This window comes from Mirounga leonina, unplaced genomic scaffold (assembly GCF_011800145.1).
Source record: "Mirounga leonina isolate KUSES-001 unplaced genomic scaffold, KU_Mleo_1.0 Mir_166, whole genome shotgun sequence".
NCBI lineage: Eukaryota > Metazoa > Chordata > Mammalia > Carnivora > Phocidae > Mirounga > Mirounga leonina.
In genome coordinates, this window is record NW_023270418.1 from 1,042,928 (window position 1) to 1,056,972 (window position 14,045).

At 49.0% G+C, this 14,045-nt stretch overlaps 1 protein-coding gene and 1 long non-coding RNA gene across 5 annotated transcripts in view; one reads left to right on the forward strand and one right to left on the reverse strand.

Annotated features, from left to right (window-relative positions):
* Positions 1-4,866: 4,866 nt before the first annotated feature.
* Positions 4,867-6,597, reverse strand: LOC118015686. Its single transcript, XR_004680682.1, has 2 exons — positions 6,302-6,597; positions 4,867-6,150 (listed from the first exon to the last, which is right to left on the reverse strand). It is a non-coding gene; the product is annotated as an uncharacterized LOC118015686 (long non-coding RNA).
* Positions 6,598-8,550: 1,953 nt separating this feature from the next.
* The window catches only part of NAV2 (neuron navigator 2), a 392,023-nt gene continuing 386,528 nt past the window's right edge, over positions 8,551-14,045 (forward strand). For all 4 annotated transcript variants that reach the window (XM_035012444.1, XM_035012441.1, XM_035012442.1 and 1 more), the window contains exon 1: positions 8,551-9,641. In XM_035012444.1, coding sequence (XP_034868335.1) covers positions 9,384-9,641 — 258 coding nt within the window. In that variant the 5' untranslated portion in view covers positions 8,551-9,383. The remainder of the gene's footprint in view (positions 9,642-14,045) is intronic.

A 14,045-nucleotide genomic window follows, 5' to 3' on the forward strand; every position in this document is an offset into this window, starting at 1 on the left:
CATGACCTGAGCCGAAGGCAGTCGCTTAACCAACTGAGCCACCCAGGCACCCCCGTTTTAAATTTTTTAAAAAATCACAAAATGCATACCAACGCTCTCAGTGATTTCTTTTTTAAGTTATCCACTGCCAGGGTTTTTCATGCCAGCACACCCTTTCACGAGCACAGACCTCCAAGGGTTAACTGTGCCCCAAGCTCTCCTCTGAAAGCGCGGAACCCTGGGCACCACTCGCCTTCCCTGTGGGTCAGATATTGGCCAGGAGCGCCTCTCCCAGCGGATGCTCACTAGGCTCTGTGCCTGGGGCAGAGTCAGAGGGTAGGCATGAAGGCTCCCAGGATGATCGCAGTAACCAAAAGAGGAAATGCGGCGGAGGGAGCGGCGGGAAGCCTCGCAGCTCAGCGCCCGGAGGCCCACACAGGGCAACAAGTCAGGCTGTTTGATGCCATCCACAGAACTGCCTGGGGGCAGCATTTGGGCACTGACCCAGCTGCGTTTGGGCTACAGGGGCAGCTGAACTGGCTGAATGTGTCTCTCGGAAGGAAAATCCAGCTCAGAAAGTCCTAGAAGGCCCGAGTTTTTCCAGATTGACTGTTATTGATTAGAACTATCCAGGTAATAATCCTCGCTCTAAAGCACTGAGAGCACAAAGCCTTTGTAGCATTTCTTAAAGCGGTGCTTTTTAATTTGCCTACACCTGGAGAGCTTTATTAACATGCAAATGTTTGGGCCCCACTCCCAGAGAGGCTGATTTAGCCGGTCCAGGGTTAGGCTTGGGCAGCCTTCGTTTATTAAGTCCCCAGGCGACTTTCATGGATGGTCAAGCCTGCAAAGCAAAGAGTGAGGACTGGCTGATTCAGACTGAGCCTTTAACATGCGGATTCACGGATTCAGCATTCTAGGGGTTTTTTGGAGGGAAGGGGTGCATAGGGATCTGTTCCTTTAACAGGCACCCTTGGTGATTCTTAGGCTTCTTGTTTAAGACCACTGGTCCAGTTGTCTTTGCCTTCCAGGGACACCAGCAGGCAGCTCTGTCTCAGGCAGCTCTGTCTCAGAACCTGAGCATCATGCAGACAGGCTCCCATAACTGGCCTGGCACTCATTCTTTGCCTCGATATTAAGACCACTATCAGCCACAATCTCGGTGGTTACCAAACCTTTCACCTGGTTCCTCAACTGCAAGATGGGGCCACCATATAGGAATGCTCTACTGTTACTGTTAGGAAGGCTAGTCTGTTGATAGTATACTCTCAGGTGTCGAGAGTCCAGGCTCTTGAGTTTGAGTGCCTGGGTTCAAATCCAACTTTCCTGCTTAATTAGCTGTGGGGACTTAGGTAAGATACTGAGCCCTCCTGGGCCTCAGTTTTCTCTTTTGTGTCGTGGAAATGACAATAATGATCCACCTCATAGGACTGTTGTGAGACTCAGAGCTGAAGTATGTGAATGTTTATCACAGTCCCTGGCACATATTAAGAATAACTTCACAAATTATAGTTCTTATCAGCATCATCATTATTACTGGGTCAACTCTGGCCGTCTGGTCTAATCTGTGGGAAGAAGAATGGATAATACAAAACAAGGAATATAATTTTTAAAAAGGTCAGTTTGAAACTCAATTAACTAGATCTTTCAGTTAATATATACTTTTTAATCTGTGATAGTCAAAAGGTGGGTTGACAATTACAAATAACAAGCAAACCAAAAAGCTTAAAGGTAGGACCCAGCTATAATCCAGACATGTTCAGCTCAGTCCCCTTCACCTTTACTACCTGTAGGTATAGTCCTAGGTCATGCTCACTCCACAGTACAGGAAGATTTGAATGAAGCCACCAGTACTGATGTGACTATGGCCAGTGGCATGGACTAGAGAATCCGACATTTTTATTTTCCTCTTCTCCTACTTCACCTCTTTGCCTACACATACAATCTCAATATTCATCTTTTATTTATATTTTCCCTGATACCATCTCTTTGCTAGAAGTCATTCTTTCCTTTCCTTTCCTTTCTTTTCCCTTCCTTTCCTTTTCCCTTCTTCTCCTTCTCCTCCTCCTTCTTCTTCTTCATCTTCTTCTTCTTCTTCTCTGAGAGAGAGAGAGAGAGCAGGGGAGGGGCAGAGGGAGAGGGAGATAGAAAATCCAAGCATGCTCTACGCTCAGCGTGGAGCCTGATGAGGGGCTCAATGTCGGGCTCGATCTCACGACCCTGAGATCATGACCTGAGCCAAAATCAAGAATTGGATTTAACTGACTGAGCCACCCAGGATCCCCAAGTCAGGAGACATTCTTATTGAAATTTGTTTGACAATCCTCCCCAGAGTTCTGCAAATCACTGAGTTGGGAAGTGGGGTAAAGATGGGCAGGGAGGCAGTTTCATTCTCATGGTATTCCTGATTCTGAATTTCTGCTTCTGTTAAACTCAGAATCTCATTCTTTCCCCTATTCTCTTTCTTCTGCTTCCGAAAGAACCCAGATTCAAAAACTCAGCTCTTTTTAAAAATAATTCTCCCCCATCAAAAGAAAAATCTTGGCACTCAAGCATTTGGTAGCATAGTGGGTTTTGTTGCTATTTTGGGGAAAGTAAAGGGTTTTCCTGTGCCACTCTGCTCTGCTTTTTCTGTTCCTGTCAGGGGTCTCTTCACAGTGCTCTGGCTACTCTGTTTTGGGGGGCCCTTCACGTGAAACCTCTTCCAGGAAACTGAATCTCTCTCACTTGTCATAGACAACCATATAGCTTGATTCCTGGAATCTGGGCTGGCTTTGGATATCCAAATGATCATTTATGTTATCTCTTAGACCATATACTCAGAGGCTCTTTCTTGAGTAGCCCTGAACTGGCTGATTGTGGGGTTTCAGACTTGTCTATTGAATATATTACCTGACTATGGCAGTGATGTGCGATTTATATTCCCACTGTTATGGTTAATTCACACATCCTCCCCACAACTACTGAAGGCAAAAGAAATCACAGTCTAAGAATGTTTTTCCTCTGTCACATTTATTCTTATTAATATTTAGTCATTATTTTATTGAATATGGAATGAGGCAAGATGTCAACAAAAGAATATTGCTAGACTTCACTTACAAAGATAGGAGAATGGACCCATATCTCTTAGAGGTTTTTTTTTTTTAAAGATTTTATTTATTCATTTGAGACACAGAGATAGAGAGAGAGCATGAGCAGGGGGAGAGGCAGAGGCAGAGGGAGAAGCAGGCTCCCTGCTTAGCCAGGAGCCTGATGTGGGGCTCGATCCCAGGACCCTGGGATCATGACCCGAGCCAAAGGCAGACGCTTAACCATCTGAGCCACCCAGGCGCCCCTAGAGTTTCTTTTTTTAAAAAGATTTTATTTATTTATTTGAGAGAGAGAATGAGCGAGCTAAAGAGAGCATGAGCGGAAGGTGGGCGGGGGGTGGCAGGCAGAGGGAGAAGCAGACTCCCCACTGAGCAGGGAGCCTGATGCAGGACTGGATCCTGGGACCCTGAGATCATAACCTGAGCTGAAGGCAGACGCTTCTTCTTCTTCTTTTTTTTTTTTTTTTCAAGATTCTATTTATTTATTTGACAGAGAGAGAGATGGCGAGCGAGGGAACACAAGCAGGGGAGTGGGAGAGGGAAAAGCAGGCTCCCCGCTGAGCAAGGAGCCTGATAGAGGGCTCGGTTCCAGGACCCTGGGATCATGACCCGAGCCAAAGGCAGACGCTTAACCAACTAAGCCACCCAGGTGCCCCTCTCTTGGAGTTTCAACACTAATGGTGGAAAAGGAGATTTCTCTCCATTACCTTTCAGTTTTTTGTTGGTTAGAAAGTTTCATTATAGCTAGAGAAAAAAAATTCCATTATTAGCAAATCAATGCCTTTTTCATATGAAACTTTTCTGAAATTCTTCAGGGTAGATCGATATTTGTTTATTATTTTTTTAACAGAAAATTCATTTTTAAGTGTAAGAGGTAACAAATTGTGAGGAATTGGCTGTGTATATTTTGTTTTCACCACCCTTAATAATAAAGAATACAATTCATTGGAAAAAAAGAAAGTTTCATTAATCAAAGTAGCTGCTAACCTCATGGATAGTTGATTCTCCTTAGTACCTCATTTATCGCACTCTATTTTGCACTGTTTCTATTAGAGTATTCGTTTTACTACTTGTCATTTATTTCTCTGTGTGCTTCCCTTGCTAGATTGTGACTCCTTTCAGTTTTTTGGTTGTGAAAAAGGGTGATCCTCTGGCTGGAAAGCAGCAGGTGCATCATTCCTTGAACCTTGAGAGCAGGGAACAAGAATTTATTCTTATTTACTCTCTGTCATAATGCCCAAAGCCTGGCACATAAATGGCTCCCAGCAGTTTATTCATTGAATTAATGATAGAGCCACTACCTATTTGAGTGACATGGGCACACTTGCACACACACACACACACATTCATATATGCTCCTCAGCAGGTGGGAAAACCCAGTCTCCCAGAGATCATCTTTGTGCATATTGATCTGCACACAGAGCCATCTGGAAAAAGGTAGGTTAGACGTGAGTGAGGGGCAGGGTGAGCTGTCTTTCTAAAGAGCTGTGCTAAGATTCATACCCTGGCTTCTTTGCAGTCTGAGACGGGTAGGTTCTCGATTCAGCCACCCCCAAAATGTGGGCATCTGTGTCATCTCTGAGATATGTCATGAGTTGCCAACCCATGCCATAGAAAATTAAGGAAAAGAGTGTTTTTGAAAATAAACTAGGGTGATTTTATTTACTCTCAAATAAAGTCATAAATGTTTTATATTATTCCAAAGATTTGCAACATTTCCCTTCATTGTTTCTAAAGTCAAGGGTTTTCAAGAAGCTCCTGACTTTTTCTTAAGATCCTTCCATTTTTTGTGATAGGCTCGGGTTTCAATGTTTCAGGTTCTTCACAGGACTATCTTCTTGGGAGGTCAGGCACAGTGAAGGGTCTTTCACTCAGATGAAGGATGGGTTGATGGGGCTGGTCACTTGCAGGTCAGCTCTGAAGCCCAATTCACACTCGACTAATCACCAGTGGCTGATGTTAAGGACCAGAAAGCAATGCAGCTGGCCCATCCTGATGTGAGGATGGCTTAGAACCAGGAAACTGTCCGAACTCAGGACGATTCAGTGATCCAGAGAGCTTCGGTGGTAAGCTTCAAACTGGCCCATCACTGACATGTGGATAAGTTGGAAAATTCAGAGTTAGACAAAAGAAGAAGAGAGAAGGGCTGTCAACATTGAGATTTTAAATGGTGGGCTGTCCATGGTACGTTGAATTAAAAAAAATTTTTTTTTTAAACCTAGATAGTTTGTCCTTTCTAAAGCAGTTTGCCTTTCTCTGAACCAGTAACTTCTTTAGCTACCAATGCTTGCCAAACATTGATTTAAAGTGACTTCTTTCATGTTAACAGCATACATATGGAAGGAGTAACTTTATAGGGCATTTTTATAATTTGAGATGATCTTATTTAAGGAGGAATCTTGCAATTACCTCTTTTGCCCCAGGGAAAAAATAGCTTTCCCCTCCTTTGTCTGGTTATGAAGATAAATTGTTTTGCTTTAAATAAGGAAAAAGAGGATTAATAGGAAAGATATAAAGGAAGATAAAAAATGTTTCAGGAAAGAGCAAATAACATTATTAAAGGATGAGGAGGCAGGAAAAGAAATTGGAAATAGACTAAAAGATTCACTCATCTTCCACCAAGAAAGAAGACAAATTAGCAGTCTTTAGTTATAAAACTCAGAAAGGGTTAAGGTGAATGCTCATATGTTTACCAAATCCTAGAGGATTAGGAAGAGGTTCAAAAAGAATGCACTGTGTTTCATATGAGCACATAGTTGAGGGTCTAAGAACCCAAAAAATGACCTGGGCAGCAAATATAATTTAAACAGGAGATCAAAGATGGTAGATATTTAGCATGTTTATCACTATTTCTATTCCGCACCCATGACAGACATTATTAATTGATCAGGCTTCTGTTTCCAGCTGAACTAGATGGATGCTCAGTGTGACAGAAAGTCACTTAACTACAGATGACCCTTGAGATGAAACCCTTTTGTTACCTATGTTTCGCCTTACTCCTCAAAATGTGCTCTCCAGACCATCAGCATGGGCATCACGTGGGAGCTTATTCTGAAAGCAGAAACTCAGCCCTCTTCCAGACCTACTGAATCAGAATGTGTGTTTTAGCAAGAGCTCCAGTAATTCCTATGGACAGTAAGGTTTAGGGCGCCCTGGAAGATCACTGAGTGCAGTATATATTCATTAGGGTGGAAGCCGTCAAACTTCAGTATGCATCACAATCACTGACTTACGTGCTTGTTGAACCTAGATTGCCGGGCCCCACCTCCAGAGCTTTTGGTCCAGTTGGTCGGGGTGGGGTTTTCAAACAAGTGTTCGGGTGCGGCTACTGCTACTGGTCTGGGAACCATACTTTGAGAACCACTGCCATGGAATTACTTTGGAGCATCTCTGTGAACTTTAAAGTTGAAGACTGCAAATATCTTCCCATAACTCTTGGTATAGCTGTATGAACAAGAGTTCTGGGTAAGAGAGTCCTAAGGTTTAATCTAGTATAACATTTCTTTTTTTTTTTTTTTAAAGATTTTATTTATTTATTTGACAGAGAGAGACACAGCGAGAGAGGGAACACAAGCAGGGGGAGTGGGAGGGGGAGAAGCAGGCTTCCCGCAGAGCAGGGAGCCTGATGCGGGACTCGATCCCAGGACCCTGGGATCATGACCTGAGCTGAAGGCAGTCGCTTAACCAACTGAGCCACCCAGGCGCCCCTCTAGTATAACATTTCTTATGACACTATGTACTTGAATCTAAAAGGTTCTCCTCCTGGAGGATTGGTGCTATCATCACTCACGTACGCAGGGTATGCAGTAACAATCTGGGTGGCTGTTCTTTCCATAGCATTATATGATGCTGAGAGACTTGAATGAAGGTTAAAACCGCAGTTCCTAAATTCATGAGGCTTACTCTCTAAGAAAAGAATAAATATGAAATGAAAAAAGGTGGCATTAGATAGCAAAGGGCTGAGTGCTAAGTAAGTGGCACAGACCATGTATGATTTAATTTCAGAGAGAGGGAGAATACCTGGAATTATATATAAAACTATGTATTTCAGCCTAGCTAGAGTCGAAAGTCACTATCTAGAGTGGATGGAAGATAAGGTGGGGGAGGGAGCAGGCCAGGGTAAGAAGGCACCTTCTCATTTCTTAGTGCTGCTTTCAGAGATTGTTTCCAGTTTTCCTTTGGTCTGGATAATGATAAATCAATGCTATCAGCATTGTAAATCATGCTACAGGGTGGACATACAGGGAAAACCTGTTATCTTAGAGACAGAGAAAAAAGACAAACAGCTTATAAGCAGAGATGACTGGGGAGGGGAGTAGCAGTAATTTAATAACAGGGATAATAATGCCCAACATCTATGGACCCCTTACACTGACAGGTACTTATGCTTAACCGTCATTTAATTAGACAGCTAAACCGTCTCATTTAATCCAAACAACAGCACATGATATAAATGTAGTCAAACCTCCTCCTTTACTCCAAGTGAAAACCGAAGCCTTGTAAGGATGCATGTCTGATGAAAGAACTCGCCTAGTTTAAATCCAGGCTATTCTCCAGGGTGGGGGCTCCTCATCCATGAACCGCGAGGGTTTGGGCCTGTTTGGATCTTGCTCTCCAATTCTCATAGACTCTGCGTCAGCGAGGAATCCAAAGAGCAACTGAGAAGTGAGAAATCCTCGGACGCATTAAAGTCGAGGAACCTGTGGGGCCAGTGCGTCCAAGGCGCGGACAGGGAGGGGCTCCTACGAGAAACGCAGCAAGGGTTAGCCTGAGCCAGCCAGGGTCATGGAGCCTCCCCTGGCTTCCTCTGGCCACTCTAATGACAGAGTACGCGGTAGGTTGCAAGCGGGAGCGGACTCGGGGCGGGAGGCTTCTCCGGGTACTGTATTTGCCTATAAATACTTCAAAGAGTTAAACGAAAAGGGCAGCCTTTGAAAGCTGCAGAGGAAGCTCTTCGGAGGCCCCCCCAGCCCGCCTGGAAGTGCTGGCAGAAAAGAGGAGAAATGGCTGGCGAGTCCTCAACGCAGGAGACGAGGAACAGCCCTGCCCAGTCCAGATGGGGGGCCGCAGGGCGGCGGGCGCGATTCCGGAAGATTCAAACCGTTAAGGTGACCAGAACAATTTGAAAAAAGGAAACAAACTCCCCCCCGAGTCTTGCCCGCGGGGCCCCAAGGCGGGCCTTTGCATTCGAAAGGGCATTTTTCAAAAAGAAGGTTTCGGGGACGCGGGAGTATCGGCTCGCTGGGAAGCGCGCGGCAAGAGCAGTGCCGCAGAGCGGCCACCAGCCGGCTTTGTACTTGGCGGCCAAGCGCGGCCCCAGAGTTTCGACCGCGGCCCGGGAGTTGAGGCCACGCCCCCTTTGCAGAGAGAACTGCAGGCGCTGATTGGCCCTCCACGGACCAATGGGCGCGCCGGGGCGGCCCGGGCTGTCAGCGCGCGCCGCAGCCGCGCGGGCCGCAGCCTGTCCTCCCCTGCTCCGAGCCCCGTAGCCAGCGCAGCCTCCCGGGGAAGCGGGGCCGCCGCTCGCGAGCGCAGCTCTGCCCAGCCAGCCAGCCGCGCGTCCGGGTGCCCGCGCCCCACGGCCACAGCCTTCCTGCGCTTTAGCTCACGGAGCATGTGCAGACCTGCTGGCGCTAAGGTGCTATCTGTCCGGGGGACTCCTAAGCCGTGGTGACTGTCACGCCTAGAGAGACCTTTCGGGGGCTGTCGCCGCGCCTCTGCGTCGCGGGTGACACTGCGGTGCTCGAGATCGGGGCAACAGCTGCCTCTTGGTGGAGGCGTCTTGGGCTCCGTGCGTTCTCCTTCTCCGTCCTCCTCTGCTCGCTCCTTCCCAACCCCCCTGCTGCTCGCTCCTACCCTCGCCCGCTCACACCCGCAGCCTCCCGGAGCGGGAGGCGCGCGTCCCCGCCGTTCCTCTTCCAAAGGGGCCTCCTCACTTCGGAGATGCTGTGACAAGTTAATATGGGCGTCCAAGCATCGGGTTCCCAGGAGGAGAATCGCAAGAGGGAACAGCCCCTGAACGCCCACATCCCTTGAACAGGCCGCCCAGGAGGGGCGTGAAACCCGGCTGCAGCATCAGTCCAGGTGGGACCAGCTGAGCTCCACGACCAGTCCTCTGCTCCATCCCGCACCCCGAAGGCGCGCTCGCGGGCTTGCTGCGAGCTCCCCGACCCGGGTTTTTTTTTTTCCTCCGCTGGTGGTGGGCGCCTCGCGGGCCGAGGCCCGGCGCCTGCTCTGCTACCCGCGCTGCCTTTAGCGGTTGCCTCCGCCGCCGCTGCCAGGGACGTGCTGGGAAAGCCGAAGCCCCGGGAGAAGATGCCGGCCATCCTGGTCGCCTCCAAAATGAAGTCGGGACTGCCCAAACCCGTGCACAGCGCCGCGCCCATCCTGCACGTGCCCCCAGCCCGGGCCGGCCCCCAGCCCTGCTACCTCAAGTTGGGAAGCAAGGTGGAGGTGAGCAAGACTACCTACCCTAGCCAGATCCCCCTGAAATCCCAGGGGCTGCAGGAGCCGGCGGGGGAGGGGCTCCCGCTGCGGAAGAGCGGCTTGGTGGAAAACGGGTTCGATACCCAGGTGAGAGGCGCTGTGTGCCGGGGCACTGTTCTGGGAGGGTGGGTGAATACTTCTTGGGGGGAAGGTGGCTTGGTTGGATGGGGGAAAGGGCTGCCCGGTGGGCGGAGAAGGGAGCCATTCCACTTAAGCTGGCAGACCTGGGGATGCGCGGGGAGAGTGGGCTGGCCGGTGGGTGTGGCCGGGTGCCGGAGGTTTGCCTGAAGGAGCTCGGAGAGACCCGGCTGTGGGCGCGCCCGCAGCTTCCTTCTGGGGGCACGGGTAGCGTGTTCACACACACACACACACAAAGGCGAAAAAACAAAAAACGGGCAGCTCTGGTAATGTCAGGTCCTGCATGTTGAGAGCTTGGCCTCAAGAAGGCAGTGTCTGCGGCAACGGCTGGCTGGCTGTCGGTTCTGCAGAGATTCTGTCTCTGCCAAGGAATGGCCCGAGGCCTCCTTGGGCTCGACGCCCCCAGGCCTGGCAGCAAGACCTAGGCAGAGGGGTCTGGGGGTTGCAATCGACCTGCTCCCTTCGGCTTGACGATGGTCTGGCCCTGCCCGTGCCTTGGGCCGACAGGATTCCAGGCGCTGTGCTGGGACTGCCTGCCGTAGGATTGCCCGGTGCACCGGCTGAGCCAGGCAGCCGGAGACTCCTAGCGTCTGGGCTGGCGGTTGCGGCGGGGGTGGGGGTGGGGGCGGCTGCCTCCAAATAGCTGCCCGAAGCTAAGCCCCTCCTTCCTGGGGAGTAGATCCCGGCGCTGGTAGCCCGGGTGACTGGGTGTGGGGGTAGGGGATGGCTTGGGCTTGAAGAGAATTGGTGACTTTTACCTTTCCAGACAGAGCCTGCATCACCCGATTCGGCTGGGTGACAGGCCCAGGCCGCGCAATCTCTTTTAAGGAAATCAGCAAGGGCCAATCAGGTTCTTTTGGCCTCCTGCCCTCCCTGCTCCTCCCCCCACCCCCAAGCTGGTAGGAGGGAGCAGGGGCATGCTGTATTTTCTTGGCAGTCAGTCAGCAGGGACTTTTGGGGACAGGCTGACCTGACGGATGTGACTGTCCCGGTCAGGAGAGGTGGGAAGCCAGAGGGGGAGGTGGTTTGGGGCTGGTGTCAGGGAAGTGGCAACAGACCAGCTGACCTTGTTGGCACTTTCCTCTCTGCTGACACTGTGTCCACCTTCTCCTGGAGCTTTCTCTGATCAGAGGCTAGAACTCGACACATTGCTAGCCTTTCCGATGGAGGAACTGGAGCTAGGAGCTAATTGTAAGCAGACTTTTGGAACTCTGGGCTGGAGAAGGCCCTCAAAGCAGATTAAGCTCCCACACCAGGCTGATAAGCATGCCCCTCACTGCTGCACTAGCTAAACATTTTTGGAAGCTGACAGGTCTGAGTGATGGCGTGTGGGAGGAAGGCAAGATTTCCCCCTATGCTCCGGGGGGCCTGGCTCCGCTAGGGTTCTGCCCTCTGTTCTCTTTTTCTGCTGTGAGCCACAGGATTGGCCCAGCGGGCTCCAAAATGAGAATGAGCTCAGGGGTACCTTCTTGTGAGGTTTTCCTCTCCATCCTTGGAGGTGGGGCTTATGAGGTATGTTGGGTGGTATGTGGGAGGCCAGAGCAGGGACTCTGGGATGTGACACACACCCTTCCAGCCTGATGAGGAGGACCTGAGGAATGAGAGAGAATGTAGACATGGGATTGTTTCTACCCAGGCAGCTGTTCTGCCTTTGCCCATTTGACCCTGTATTTAACAAACGTTGTTGGAAGACTTGCAGTCCCCTCTTTTCTGAAAAAACATTTTCCAGCTGTTGCTAAAGGGGCTGGCAGGGTCCTGGTCCCTCAAGGCTTCGTTTCCCTCTCTTACTCTTGGCCCACCATCCCCAGCGTGCCCCCATTGCACCTGCCTTGCCCTCAGTGGGACCTTGTATGCTGATCATGAGGATGGTTTAGATGGACTGCTGAGGACATTGGCTATTTCCTGATGGACTATCCTACTCTTTACCAGCCTCCTCTTTCCTTATCCACGTTTGGGCTTCCTGAGGGCTCTTCTCTGAGGCAGGCGGCGGGTCCTTGTTCTCACTGCCCCACCTTGGTATCAAAGTGACCTTGGCAAAGGCGGTTTTCCCTTCTTTGGACAGGGCTTCCTTTCATTCTAACATGGTGCCTGTTCACCATCCAGGAAAGCCTCCCTATTATAGGCTTGAGGACTGTGTCTGGCTTGACTTCTGTAGTCCCTAATCCAAAACCTGGTATTTATCACTGGAAGATAGTCAGATGATGAGTTATATGGCAGATGATATCTTGGGGCCTCTGACTCCCCCTTTTATTCAGGGAGCTTTTGGCAGAAGGCTGGGTTGTGCAGTCGCTAGCAGAGGTTTTAAAGTCAGGCAGATATCTGTGGTGTCCCGTTTTTGCCACATACCAGCTGGGTGACCTAGTTAATTAACCTCTCTGGGCCTTAGTATTTCCATCTGTAAAAATGGGCATAAGCAACCATACAAATTGTAAGGATTAAGAAGAATAACATGTGAAGTGTTTAGCCCATTGTCTGGCAAATAAGGAACACTTAATAGAATTAGCTATTTATATTGCTAAACCAAGAGATAAGGCATGTTGAACCTGGATCTAATAGCCTGTAAGTGAGAAGAGGCATAGCTTATCTCTCTAGCCCTTGGAAAAGGTATTAATGAGTTCACAAGAATTTACAGAGCATCTATTAGTACCAGGCATGGCCTGAACATGAGGGAAGGGTACAGCCACTTGTTTAGTGCCTGGCTCTTTACATATGATATTATTTCATCCTCACAGTACCGCTTAAAAGCAGACATGACATTTTCTATAACAATAATTTTCTATAATAATAATATAATAATGGCAATCAAATAACATAATAATGGCAAGTTAAATAATATAATAATGACAAATTAATAATATAATAATGGCAAAACAAATAATATAATCACTTTCTACATGCCAGGAATTGCTCTAAAGACTAGTACATAAAAAGCCTCTTTTGGTTCTTCTGACAATCCAGTGACATAAGTGTTATTATTCTCATTTTGCTCATGAGGAAACTGAGGCAAAGACCAGGTCAGTAAGCTTGTGAGTAGCAGAAGTAGAGTTAGAACAGTCTGGTTCTGGAATCCATGCCCTTAACCACTGTGCTCTAGAGAGATAACCACAGACTTCCAGCTTACTTGCAGGCCCTGGTAAGACCCCAGCTCTACCTGTTGAGCTAGAAGAGTGAGTGAGGCTCAGCAAGATAGAGTAACTTGCTCCAGGTCATCCTGCTTCGGTGCGATGGAATGGAGTTCAGCTCAGGTTGGGTTAGCTTCAAGGCTGGTGGTCTTCCCAGCCTTCATAGTTGCCTCCCTCCATCATTTACCCTGGCAGGTGCACAGAGTCAATAAGACATGGCCTGGGCCTTGGGGATTTTATAGCCTAGTTGGGAGGTGTAACTGATGTACCAAGGGCAATAGGACACAATACAGAGAGGGTTGAAAGATATGCTAGGGGGCCTGAAGGAAGGGAAGGGCCATAACTGCTGGAGAAATCCAGACGGCCTCCTGGAGGAGGCTGGGCTTCAGATGGGCAGGACTGGCTGGGTGGGGAGAAGAGGAGGTGAGATGACCATGAGAGGGAAGGATGAGGGGCAGGGCCATGCTGTGGTACAGAGCGGAAGATGATGTCACCACAGGGAAGCTGCACTTTTCATGCAACAGGTAATTGGCTCTGTATCTAGTATCTTCTTTTTAAAAGGTGGTGAGAAGAACAAAAGCATCTCGCAGTTGAAGGATTGGCTTTGCCTGCTGGCTGGTGGATAAGAATTCTGCATATGCAGGCTCCTTAGGAGAAGCTGGGAGGTGGTATCCATAAAGACCTGGTTCAGACTCTTGGGAAAATGACAGTGATTGTTGTTATTAGCTTGGGGTTCAGAATAGTCTACATGGTAGTTACAGGGGAAGGGAGGTGGTTCTCACGGCTTCTTTTATTATGCAGCAACTCTGTTCAGCCAGTGACAACCCTTTCCTCCCAAGCCAGCTCTCCACGTCCATCAAGTGTGAAAAGACCTAAGGTAGCCAGCAAACAGCTCTTAGGTGCAGCCTCATTGTCAACTCCCCGGGCCCCTCACCCTGAACCTCTCCCCAAACCTACAGCTGGGCTCTCCCCCACCTGGGGGGCCTGTGCTCTGCGGCTGCACATCCCTCCCGAATTCCCTTCCTCGTGCTGGGATACCTGGGCCTTCCCCCAAGAGTGAACATTTATAGCATCTGCTCTGTTAACGTGGGGTATAAATTATGACCATATGCAAAGAATTGTTTTAGAGGCATGCTCTGCGTTCGTTCAGAAACCCTGGCCGGCTGACCTTCAGATAAGGAATGCACATGAGCTATTTGAGGAGAGGTTAGCTTATTTTTAAGAAGCAGCT